This window comes from Rhinolophus sinicus, linkage group LG15 (genome assembly GCF_036562045.2).
Source record: "Rhinolophus sinicus isolate RSC01 linkage group LG15, ASM3656204v1, whole genome shotgun sequence".
NCBI classification, from domain to species: Eukaryota; Metazoa; Chordata; class Mammalia; order Chiroptera; family Rhinolophidae; genus Rhinolophus; species Rhinolophus sinicus.
The window spans coordinates 42,911,398-42,923,937 of NC_133764.1; the positions used below are offsets into that span (position 1 = coordinate 42,911,398).

The 12,540-nt window shown below is 39.0% G+C and overlaps 1 protein-coding gene across 1 annotated transcript in view; it reads right to left on the reverse strand.

Annotated features, from left to right (window-relative positions):
• Positions 1-4,309: 4,309 nt before the first annotated feature.
• UTP18 (UTP18 small subunit processome component) overlaps positions 4,310-12,540 on the reverse strand; it is a 31,641-nt gene continuing 23,410 nt past the window's right edge. The window contains exons 11-14 of the mRNA XM_019731015.2: positions 10,564-10,738; positions 6,527-6,669; positions 5,278-5,316; positions 4,310-4,463 (exon numbers count right to left, since the gene is read on the reverse strand). Coding sequence (XP_019586574.2) covers positions 5,292-5,316; positions 6,527-6,669; positions 10,564-10,738 — 343 coding nt within the window. The 3' untranslated portion in view covers positions 4,310-4,463; positions 5,278-5,291. The remainder of the gene's footprint in view (positions 4,464-5,277; positions 5,317-6,526; positions 6,670-10,563; positions 10,739-12,540) is intronic.

The following is a 12,540-nucleotide window of genomic DNA, read 5'->3' on the forward strand; positions in this document are numbered from 1 at the left end:
GGTATATGTATTTTAAGAAAGAAAAAAGCTGTATTAAAACTACGTTGATCGTAACCACTTAGAGCACCTCTTGTAATTGCAGAAGTCAAACATGACTTGTATTCATCTTTTGTTATCAGTATATATTATTACAATTTTAATCGTTTTTTCCTTTTGTAAAACTTGTATACATTTTATTGGCCCCTCTGTATATGTGTGTGTGTGTGTGTGTGTGTGTGTGTGTGTGTGTATATATGCTGAGTCTTCAGATTTTATATTTTTTAATTAAATGTATTGGGGTGACATTGGTTAATAAAATTATATAGGTTTCAAGTGTATAGTTCTATAATACATCATCTGTATATTGCATTGTCTGTTTGGAAGGAGATTTGACCTCTAAACTACTTAAATAATAAATGTCCTTATGAGTTAAGCCACTATTTGTCAGGTTCTCTTTCTTGCAGCTGAACACATAATTGACTCAACAACAACAAAATCTACTAGCAAGATATATATCAAAGTGTTAATAGAGGTTCCCTTGGATAGGAAAAGAGGACTTTCACTTTAAAAAAAAAAATTTTTTTCCAAAAAATATATGAGGTTTCCTTAGGCCAAAAATTGGGGGGGAAATATAGCTCAACTTTATTAACTGTGTATGGCCTGTATATTTGGGTTCTAATTTCCACCCCCCTTTTCCCAGGCCCTGGTTCATGTATATTTTCTCTTTACTGTGTATTTGGAAAGCCACTTCAAATCTTCTGGAAAGACTGTATAAATAAGCAAATGCAATAAAGGGTGTACACACACACACACACACACACGTATATATAAGTCCATCTCAGTCTTGCTAGATGCACAGTTTGAAAGGCACAAAAAGAAAAGGCAAGAAGGAAGCATCAGCAAAAACAAAGGCCTGGGGGAGAAAAATAGCTCGTTTATTCAGGGAAATTTCAAATAGCTCAAGATTTCTGAAGCACAAGGTGAGTGAGAAAGCTAAGAGACAGGAAGAGGCAGAAATAATGGGCCTCTCTGCCAAGTGAAGGAGCCCGAATATCATCTTGTTCCTGACTGTGGTTATGATGATGACAATGACAGCTGCTACCATTCACTGAGAGCTTGCTCTGGGCCAGGTGATGACCTTCTGAACCTAGTAACTAGTCCTACAAGGCAGGTCTATTTTTATGCCCTTTCCATAGATGCAGAAACTAAAGAGTTTTGGAGAGATGAGGTGCTAGAGGATTTTAAGCAAGGGTAGCATGTTGAGATTTGTATTTTTAAAACACATCCCTATATATGCTCAAATATTTACAGATGAAATGATACCTCTTGGCTTGGCTTCAAAATAACCCGAGTTTGTGGGTGGGGATATAAAGATTCCCGGAGCTGATCATTACGAAGCTGGGTGATGCATCCAAGGGTATTTATTATACTAGTCTCTCTTCTTTTGTATGTTCGAAGCTTTCCGTGATAAACGTTTTAAAAAAAAAAAAAATCTCTGGCAGCGATGCGGAGATCCGGTGGAAAATGTGAAGTAGGAGGTAGTGAGAGCAGTTAGGGGATTAACAGGTGAGAGCTGGTTAGAGCTCGGGAAGTAGCAAAATAGGGAAAAAATGGATTTTTTGAAAGTAAAAACTGCTTGGTAACTAGTCTTTGTAGTGGAGGTAGAAGGAGTAGAGAAAAATCTCAGGTTTCAAGTCAGTCTTAGGTACCTAGATGAAGTCACTAGGTTAACGGAGAAGCTGTTAACATCACAGGGAATGCAAAAACAAGTTTGGGAAAGTGGAGGGGAGGGTGTGGGAAGGTGTTCACTTGTGGATGTTATGTTTGGTGTGGCAGGTTGGGCCTCTAAGTCATGGTCCTTTCATAGACAACCCTTTAGTATATCCTCAATATAAACATATTTGTGTATAAATTATCTGCATGGCCTATAGTGTAAGAACATTATGAAACCAAATTACTTTTGCACAGCACAGTTCTATTTCCTTCCTGTAATCTAATCGGCTGTACTGTTAGAGTATGCACATCCTACTTTGGGGACCACTCATCTATGTAAAGATGGTGACTTTACGATTAGGGTGTTTAATCTCTCTGAATCTCAATTTACATATATATATATGTATAATGTATATGTGTATATGTATATGCATATATATATGAAAGTAATTATGTATATATATATATGAAAGTAATTATATATATAGATATGTATCTTATTACTTTCCTTACAGAGGAACAATGAGAATTTCCAGAGATGATACATAGATCCTGATGTCAGTATCATGGGCTCAGAAATGCTGTCTTCCCACCCCACACTCTCCCTTCTCCCCACACCTCTTGGCCCAGCCTGTTCCTCCACATTAGAGTTACAGAATAGACAATGCTTTTTGTTTCTTGTGTGATGAATTTGGAGATGGATAGAAGTGGGATCCCAAGTAGCTTAAGAGCTGACTGCAGGTGTGAACAAGCCCTTCATTTCATGGGCATTTGCCTGCTTCCATCCCATCCCCAAGCTAAAGGGTAAAAATGCTGGTCACAAACCCTGCAGCTGGTCACTTCATCCTGTGCAGGCTTAGAGAAGGTTACATACCCTCACCAGAAACACACTCGCACAAAGGCAAGAGACTTCTCACCTCTCATTTGTTCAAATAGAAGAAAGTTCGGTTTATAAAGACTAGTAATTCTTTAGTTCAATATTAGCAGGGATGGGAGAGATGAGTAAAATACACCAAAGACTTCAACTTGTCAATTCATCACTCCCGAGGAAAACTGAGTATATCCTGTGCGGCTCTGGATGGCAAAACATCACCTCACAGCTCAAGATGATTCCCGCCCCTCACTCAAAAAAACTCCAGAGATAGGAGCCACATTCATTCTATCTTAACAACTGCCAGTAGAATTGTGTAAATAAGTTCGTGATTGAGGCTCTTAGCTCCCTAGTTAGCTTGGTGCTGGTTACAAGCAATGAGACCGACTCAAATTCCCAACTTCCAGAAGGGAAAAAAAAAAAAAAAAAAACACTAAAAGACAAGACACAGGATCAGTAGCATGTCTGTAAAACAAATAGTTCACCCATCTATATTGGAGAATAGAATTGGAAACTCCTTACCCTGCCCCTACTGGAGTATAAAAATGACCCAAAGATGTTAACAAAGTAAAAACTTAAACTCTGCTTCTGTAATTGTCTCTAAAATGACCAATTCCTGTAAATCTTTCACACTGAAAACCATATGCAAAACGAGCACATATAAGGCTTGGTGTCCATTACTGAAACAATGGTTTAGCTGAAGCTCGACGCGTGACGTCGTAAAAAGCTACCAACAGCCTTGTCTTCTACTCACATAATCCAATGCTGCCCTCTAGTAACTCAAGAGAGAAATAACACGAACAAGCCAAAGGATTCAGGAATCCGAAATGTTTAGCGTTAATATTTACCATGGAAGAAGCTGCTATAAGAGGAGGGATGGGGAAGAGGGTCTCTACAACTGTACAGCAATAGCCCATCTTAACAGAAAATGTTCTTTCAGAAAGACGCTGGGATATGTTAACACAATCCACATGTATGGGGCTGCTCTAGGTCATCACTAGACGACCTAGAAAGGCCTTGACGACACTGAAGATACCCTCCAGTGACCTGTTTCAATACAGTTAAGTGGGACCTATTACTTCTCTGGGCAGAGCCAGGGCCATTTTTTGTCACTGGAAAAACTTCCTCCTCTAAACCTGACTTTTCAATGTTTTAGCACGGAAGTGGGGTGAAAGCTCTTAACCCTACTTGATGTTTCTCGTATGTAATACTTCTTAAATACATGGTATAGTGTCAGTTTTTCTAAGAAATGTAGGGACTAGTCTAAAGCGAGGCTTCACCACAATTAAAGAACTATTGTCAACCTTGGAACTTAAACATTTTAAGTTGGGGTAGTATTTCCAGGAAGGGTAGTGGCTAATATAATTAGTGGGACAAGTGTAACAGGTTTTCACGTGCCCCCTCCCCTACAAATAAGTGACAACCATCTGAAGTACTAAGCCCAGAAAAGTCTTTTCATTTCCATAATCACTCGTCCAGGAAAAGCTGAAGTCCCTTCATTCTATGAGATCTCATTGCTCTCATATTAAGCTGATCAGAGCCTCTGTTAGCTGATACCCTGAAACATGATCTATGCTGGGAAAGGGGGAAATATTAATCAGGGGTAACTGTGAAATATGAGGATATCTGCCTACATAATTTCTGGCCACAGACAGGTATTTCCAATCTCTCATGTTTAGTCTTAAATACATCCAAGATAGTGTGTTTTTGTGTAGGTGGGAAGGGAAGAACCACACACACTTATTTTTAAACAAAAGATGCTCTGTGTTTATTAAGACATTTCTGTTAACTTAGATAAGCACAGCTGACTCAGAAAATCATTATTCATATATTAGCACACATTCAGGAAGGCTTCTGAGAAGATGTATCAGGATGGGCTTCTCTCATGACACAACTGCATCTGCGGGAAGAACAGAAGAAATTATACTCCCGACTTATAAATACAGATCATCAACAAACAACATGTACGGGCAACGTAATTTTGGGCGGCAGGAGGCTGGCCTGCTTTCCCCTCCTGGCTGATGTTCTGTTCAACATTCCTTTACCTTCAAAAATTATTTTCCCTATTTAGATCTATATACACTCCCAGAGTCTCTTCAACATTTATGAATCTCCGTGAACACCAAATTAGTCAATTGTGATGAACAGGCCAACTGCAAAACTCAACCTCAGAACCACGACATCTCAGGTCAAAGATCAAGCCACATGAGAGGATGCATGTGCTATTGTTTTAAATTCTGGACGGCCAAACTAATGACTAGCTATTAACTAATTCTGTGACAAGCCACTATTAACTAGCTACAGGGCAAGCCACTTATAATCTCTCAAGAAACATATACAAAATAAGAGGGTTTGAGCTCATGGAAGTTTTACACTGAACCTGGAGATACTTTATCTCTCGCTGTTAAGTCTATTCTCCTTTGTGGATTAAATGTTCAGTAATTACAATTTTAATGACCATTATTGAACACAGTATTAGAGAGCTGACCTCAGAAGAAAAAAGCCGGATTGTTGTGATTTGGGATAAGAAATTCTCAAGGAAGATTCAAATCCAACCAGGCTCTTCCTGACCTACTTCCATCCCACTCCCCTAACTGAACACATAGCAACCCACGGGCAAAGAAACAAAGATCCGCTAAGGTGGTCCCTCTGCCACTGACAAGCAATGGGTGTAACCTGAAAACCTAAAAAGCAATTTAAAAGGATTTTCTTACTTCAAATAATCTCTTTAGAAGTCTGAGTAATGGTGCAACCTGCAAAAGCAAAACACAAATCATCTATAAACAACTTTGCAATTACCCAGAGTTAACTGTCAATCAGATCACAGAATGGCATTAGGAATATTTTAGGAGGGAAAATGTAATCACAGTCTTTCTCCCAGGCAGCTAGGTTAAAGCTCCTTAATCTGACATTCTGAAGGATCCTAATGCTAGTATCTCAGATTTTAGATAAAAGCATTACGCTTGCCCCAAAGCATCACACTGGGGTCTCTAAAATATCTGATCAGCCATACCCAATAGAAATGTCAGTCCAACCCACTTGCTAGAACAGTCTCACTCGAGAGCCTGGTGCAGACCCTAATGGCCTATGGGGCCTACTTAAAGAAAAGAAAAATTCAGTTATAATAAACCAAAGCCTTGGAAGAGAATTTCCAAGTGCAATAAGACTCTGCATTTGTTTATAAAATCCAAACTAAAAGAATCACTCCAAAAATGATCTGAAATGAGAATGATGGAGTATATATCAATTTTCCAGGTATAACCCATTTTCCTTCCAAAGTAAGGAGAACTTGAAACCATATTGTTTGCTATATTCTCTTTTCACTACTATAGTCTCAAAATCAATTCACATGCCTCCTTTTCTTCACCCCAAATATTTCATTTTACTTTGAAAGCAGGGCTTCATGAAGCATACAAACATGAACACAGGCTTCTATGCAGCATTCACTCCCAACACCAGGGAGCAAGGAAAGGGGGCTGTGGTTTACAGCCCAGGTTCCCAGCTCTTCAGTTCTCCCTGAAGAGCCACTTGTCACCCGTATCTTCTAACAACAGTGCAATTAGATTTTGTCTGTTCCTGCTTTATAGCCAAATACATTGAGTGCAGTAAAGAACCTGGACAGAGCAAACTTTTGGAGATCTTTGTGGTTAACATCCTAATGTATAGCTTAGAGCTGCAGGGAAAGAAACATCTTTTTTTAAAAAAATCATTTAAATCTAATGGAGTGAATAGCAAATTGTCAGTCAACAAGGTTAATCTAAACACAAGGCTTCAAGAAAGTGGCAATGGTATTGAAGTGGCTACTCTTCCTCAATGAATTCATAATTTATAATTGTAATTAATTAATCACAAAATTAATAAGTTGTATATAACTGTAGAAATGGGAAGGTAATAATAGCATCTCTTCACATTTTCAAAAGAAGTTTACAGGATTTCTGACTTTTAAACATACATAACACCTACCTGTACATCAGGGCTTTACCCTTTTCATTCCCCAACACAAAATAGCCACTTCTGGGAGAAAAATCCATGGTATGAACAAGAGAAAGGTTCTTCTTTTTAATGACTGGGAAATTTGAAAATACCGTACAGGAAGGAAGGTGAACCTGTAGGAAATAACAAAAAGCTTTAAAGTGCAACTGGAAACTCACCTTTCTTAAGTTTTAGTCTTCAATCTATCTTTCTGCTGGAATAAACTTCATGATGGTAGCACACATGAAGTAAAGTTCCGTTAATGTAGCAAAATATTTGCAATGTGCTATTAACTGAGAAGGAAGGGAGGGAAGAGAAGAAAATGTTTTCTTGATGCTTCTAATGCAGCATCTAGCATAGTGCCTGGGAGATTCAAATGTTTGCTGAATTAATACATGAATGAATAAACTGAAGTGAAAAGTAATGGCAACACCCATTAATGCTCTAACTTAATGACCATAGCAGAGAATACTAAAATTTGGTCCCAAGGAACAGATACTTTAAACAAGATGAGGAGCATAATTTTATACAATGGAAGCGTAGGTGAAGTCACACCAAGTATTCCAAAATCATGTAATTTCCTTTTTTACATTTTTATTTTTCGACAATGTGATACATTCTTTGCCTTTGCAATCCTTCCTCACGGAGGACAGAATCATGAAAACCTGTTTCATCATGTGAAACTGTGTTCTGACTTAGAGCCAAAAGCTCAGGTCAAGGCCAGTCCCACGCGTGAGGAGGGACACAGTCGTCTTCTCCAAGAGTCTCCTTCTAGGAAAAATGAGCCCACGTCCAAGACAGGCGACACAAGTCCTCACCCAGTTCATGGATAAATAAGACCCAAGCATCGAAGCAGTTGCCTTAAGCAGACTAGGATTTTAACAACTCTCACTTTCCAGTGTTCTCTAGCTCTTCCTAGAAATACAGCACCTTTGAGCTTAAATACAGTCATCATTCAGCTATTTATCTTGGTAGTCTGTCATCCCTCACAGTTTTACATGAGACTCTCAACCATTCAATCAAGGTGATTTTCATAGACAAGTACTGGGTGAAACCCATTAATACATACATCTATTAAACAGGTTTCACAGTCAGTGAGTCACTTATTAGACTCTACTCCCTCTGATATATACCAATTACCATTATTATGTCAAGAAAGTAAAATTTATAGTGAAGCTCCAAGCCATTTTCAGTTATTCTCAACTTCCCCAGAAGGCAGGTTCTGCCAGCATCAGACGGCATCGATGCAAAGGCATTAGTGTGAATGAGAAGTGGTCTTACCCACTAAAGCTAAGAAGTTGGCAGTACCCAATTTGATCTTTTCAACTTCTTAAATACCACTCTATACAGGTTCCTTGAAAAATTTAAGTATATAAATATTTTTAAAAGTACTTAAAGCAGACTAGTATTTTAGGAGAGAAGCCACAATACGGACATTGCAAAAGGTATTTACAATTACTTTGGGAAGGCAGAAAGCATGAAGTTTTTATAATGGCTTGGTTTCTTAATTGTGTTTTGCTTAGATTATTGTAAGTTTGAAACTTCCAAGCATGCACCAAATTTGAACAGGTGATCCAAGGAATCATAGGAGCAGACCATCAGGAAATAAACATTAGCTGCCAGCGCCAAAAACAGAACACCTTACTTTTGTTGCTACCCTATATGTAACCTAATACTGTGCTCTAACATCTCTTTATGGCCCTTGTATTAAAAGATATAATTGAACAATTAATTAAGAAAAAGCCTGACAAGAACCTACCTTCTTTACCTCAGAAAGTTCCCTTTATCTCCAACAGCATCTCTGTCATTACATTTAAGGGCCCAGATATCAAAGCTCAGTCATCCTTAATTTAATGGATAGGAAGTTCCACAACTTTCTACTTCATTCAAGATTATAGATGTAATAACAATTTAACTTCTGGGTCTCTTACTGGTGCAATGGTTTAGATTGATATTCACTGCATTGTGCTGGGATAACAGAACTGTTTGGATCATTATAAGAGATTGCATTTAATGAAACTAACACTGTTTCACTGAGGCATTCTGAAGCTGCTATGCCTGGCTTCTTTCCATTAGATATTATGGTTGACTACCATTTAAAATATGGGATTTGGCTGTTACTAATGAGTTCCTTGTGTGATTTTGCCACAATAAAAAACCATAAATGCTGCCATGATCACTGAAGCAAACTAGGCAGAACTAACTACTAGGCGTCTTCCAGAATAAATTACGTCAACATGAGACAGATCCCATAGTTTTATCAAACAGTTTACTACCATTAAAATGATAAAAGGTTAATATGTATTAGCACACCACTCCCATTAGAGGAGTGGAAATTTTAAAGCTGACTTGAATTGGAATCTTCTCGTTTATCAAATGATTCATTCAACATAGAGGCAATAAAACAACGCTATACTTTTCAAACTCCACTTCCAGCAGAATGCTTTCTCCCCTCAAAACAAACAAACAAACAAAACCTTATGCAGAATGTCAATATAGACCAGTTAACAGAGCAGAGCTGCTCTATGTGGTACAGGTGGCAGCTTAGCCTCCTCCTTGACCTACTTGCCATCTGAAGTCCTGCACACATCCTAGGGCTCTGAGGAATGCGATTGGGAAACCATTAACATGCTAGAAAGAATATGGAATCTAGAAGCACAGTTCTGCCTGTACAAGCTGTTCACTTTGGGTAAGTTAATCAATCCCCTGAGGACTGCTATTTGGCTGAAAAATTTTTGTGGACGTCTTTGTAAATCTTTGTAAACTGTACACTATTACACAAAGCTGATGAAGCATGCGAGAGTCTTGGCTGAGTGAGAAAGATAAAAATGATAGTCTCTGGAAAGTGCTTACAATCTGGTAGCATGCACATAACAATAGCATGATGCAATACTGCTTTTCAAATTTCTATGCCATCTGTATACCTGGTGCCTAGAGCAAATAACCGTTAGATGAATGAAGAAACTGGTTCTGCCTGAGGGAACAAAACTTCACAGAGGTACAGTGACATTTAAGCTGGGCTCTGAGGTTGGGCACAAAAGAGGCTGCTATCCTTAGAAAGGCCTATTGGCAAGGGTGGCCCTTAGATGGTGTCTAGGAACTTGACTGGCAAATAGTTCCTATACTGATTTGAAACTTTCCCTAAATGGCCAAGGATGGCTCACTGTGCCTAAATCCTTTGTACAATGTGGTCTGTGCTAAACACCCACTTACTTCTGGGAGCCTAGAATTTTGGTACATGTTAGGCAGAGGGTACCTACATGGTCAACTCCAATAAAAACACTGGCACTGAGTCTCTCATGAGCTTCCTGGTAGAAAACACTTAACACATGTTATCACATCTCATTCTGGATGAATTAAACGTGTCCTGTGACTCTACCAAAAGACTCTAAGAAGCCTGCATCTGGTTTCCCTCAGACTTCGCACCACACTGATTTTGCTTTGTACCCTCGCCCTGTAGTACGCTTAGCCATGAATACAACCATGGACTGAGTCCTGTGAGTCCTAGGAGATCACCAAACTCGGGAGAGTTCCTGGGGACTCCTGGCACAGAGGTATATTCACAAGTACTATCTAGGTATTTAAATTGCAGTTTTTTTACACAATTTATTTTCAAGTTCAATGTATTTTCAAAATCTAAGAATTGCCTCCACTCTATTAAGACAACAGGCCTTAAAACGGTAGATGGGGGAAGAAAAAAACGGCAGAGGAAAGAAGTGTTCACCTTAAACATATTTCTTAATATATGTGCTGAAGGAAAGAAACCTCTGAATATGAAGAACCACTTAAGAAACGTTAGAAATGGATAGCACAGCTTTCCCAAAAGAAATGACATAATATAAATTTGGTGGCTACCGTGCATCATTTCTGCGACCACACCCAAAAGCTACAATACTAGTAATTTCTACATCAAAAGAAGCTACTCTTTTTAAAATAATCCAACACTCTCCTTTTCTGTTATTTTTCCATGTCTTCAACTTAAATTTTAAAATTATAAGTGATAAAAGGGAAAGAGAAAGAAATATTACCAATCTGACTGCTTCTTTCATTTTTTCTGAAGCAACTGCCAAGATTTCTGTAGTGGAATTAAAGGTCAGAGAAGTAACACCTGTAACCAAGTTCATGATAGCTTTTATTGGCTTTGGGTTTGTTTCTTGGAGACAAGAATCTTGATTGTATATGTTTACCACTCCACAATTAGAACTGCAAAGAGAAAAGGGAATACACAGATTAAAAGGGCTTTCCCAACCGAAGTGAATACAGATTTAAGCCCACCAACTGATATTTGCAGGAATCATACATCATGCGTACATACAAAGGGACCAGCAGCGGCTGGAGAGTTCATCCCACGGCAAAAGCTAGACACATTCTATTAGTTCTACTGCATCTTGCTGAACTCTTTGTTAATGCTGAGAATTTTTCAATTGTGAGTCTAGACAGAAAATCCAAACAACACAGAATCTCCATTATTCATTCTTTTAATAAGCATTTACTGAATGTCAACTCTACTTAACAGTTTAAGTGCCTGGGACAGAAAGGTTTATGGCCAAGTTAGCATTCTAATGTGTGAATGAGAGCTGTCCTTCCCCTATTTAGATGTCCTCCTTTCTTTTTTTATTCTAATTATACTTGTGAAAACTTCCAAAACAGTGCTGAACAACAGCGGTAAAAGCAGGCATCTTAGTTTTGCTCTACTGGGAACATCTACAGTTAAGAGTTATGAAGGTGATCATCTACTCCAAATTTACTGAAACATTTACCAGCAACGAATTATACCCAATACTCATAAAAAGTAAATCCTAATGACCTTATCATTAACAGAATCATCCAGACAAGAACTTTCAGTAAACGTTTTTGACCTCAATGTTCAGACCACCTGCTGTTATGGACATGATTTATAAGAAACAGGAATGAAGAACTTGTAATTCAGAGAAATGTAATTATAGCAAATGCAATATGAACCTGAAAGATACCAGCGTCCTCCTTTTCCTTCTCACTATGACAAGTCCACTCTTCTGGCTGCTCAGGTCGGGAGCCTGAGAATGTCACTGCTTCTTCTCCCAACCCAATTCTCTAAGCAGTTACGACATCCATTACGAACATCCATTACGAACATCGCTGGCCTATCTCCCCTGTTCCCATTCTCACTGCCCTAATGAGGGCCCTTATTACCTAATACCTGCCTGGATTATTGCAATGACTTCCAGGCTGGTCTCCTTGTATCTCTGTTACCCCTCGAAAGGCTGCCATGAGAATTACCTGCTTCAAAACTGTGAAATTCATGTATGATGATTCTCCCTTTATTTAAAAACCCTTGGGAAGCCAGATGGCTCAGTTGGTTAGAGCGCGAGCTCTGAACAATGCTTGCCGGTTCGATTCCCACATGGTCCAGTGAGCTGCGCCTTCCACAATTGATTGAAAACAACAACTTGACTTGGAGCTGAGCTGTGCCCTCCACAACTACATTGAGGACAACGAGCTGCCGCTGAGCTGCCAGAGGGGCAGCCTGATTGATGACTCAGTTGGTTAGAGCGCGAGCTCTCAACAAGGTTGCCAGTTCAATTCCCACATGGGATGGTGGGCTGTGCCCCCTGCAACTAAAGATTGAAAATGGCGACTGGACTTGGAGCTGAGCTGTGCCCTTTACAACTAGATTGAAGGATAACTACTTGGAGCTGATGGGCCCTGGAGAAACACACTGTCCCCCAATATTACCCAATAAAAAAAAAAAAATTTAAATTAAAATAAAAGTCCTAGAATTAAAAAACAAAACCCTTGATGGTTTCTCTTTCCACTCAATATAAGGTCCGTACTCTGTGACATAGCATAAAAGACCTCTACAAGGGGTCCCCTGCCTGCTGACCTTTAGTCTAATGCCTTAGGAGTCATCCCATCTGTACTCCATTCAGAAAACAAACCTGAATTCTCTTACCCTTTCCACTACCTGCAATGCCTTTCACTGAATCCTACCTGACCCTCAAACTGCCCAGCTCAAGTGCCAATAT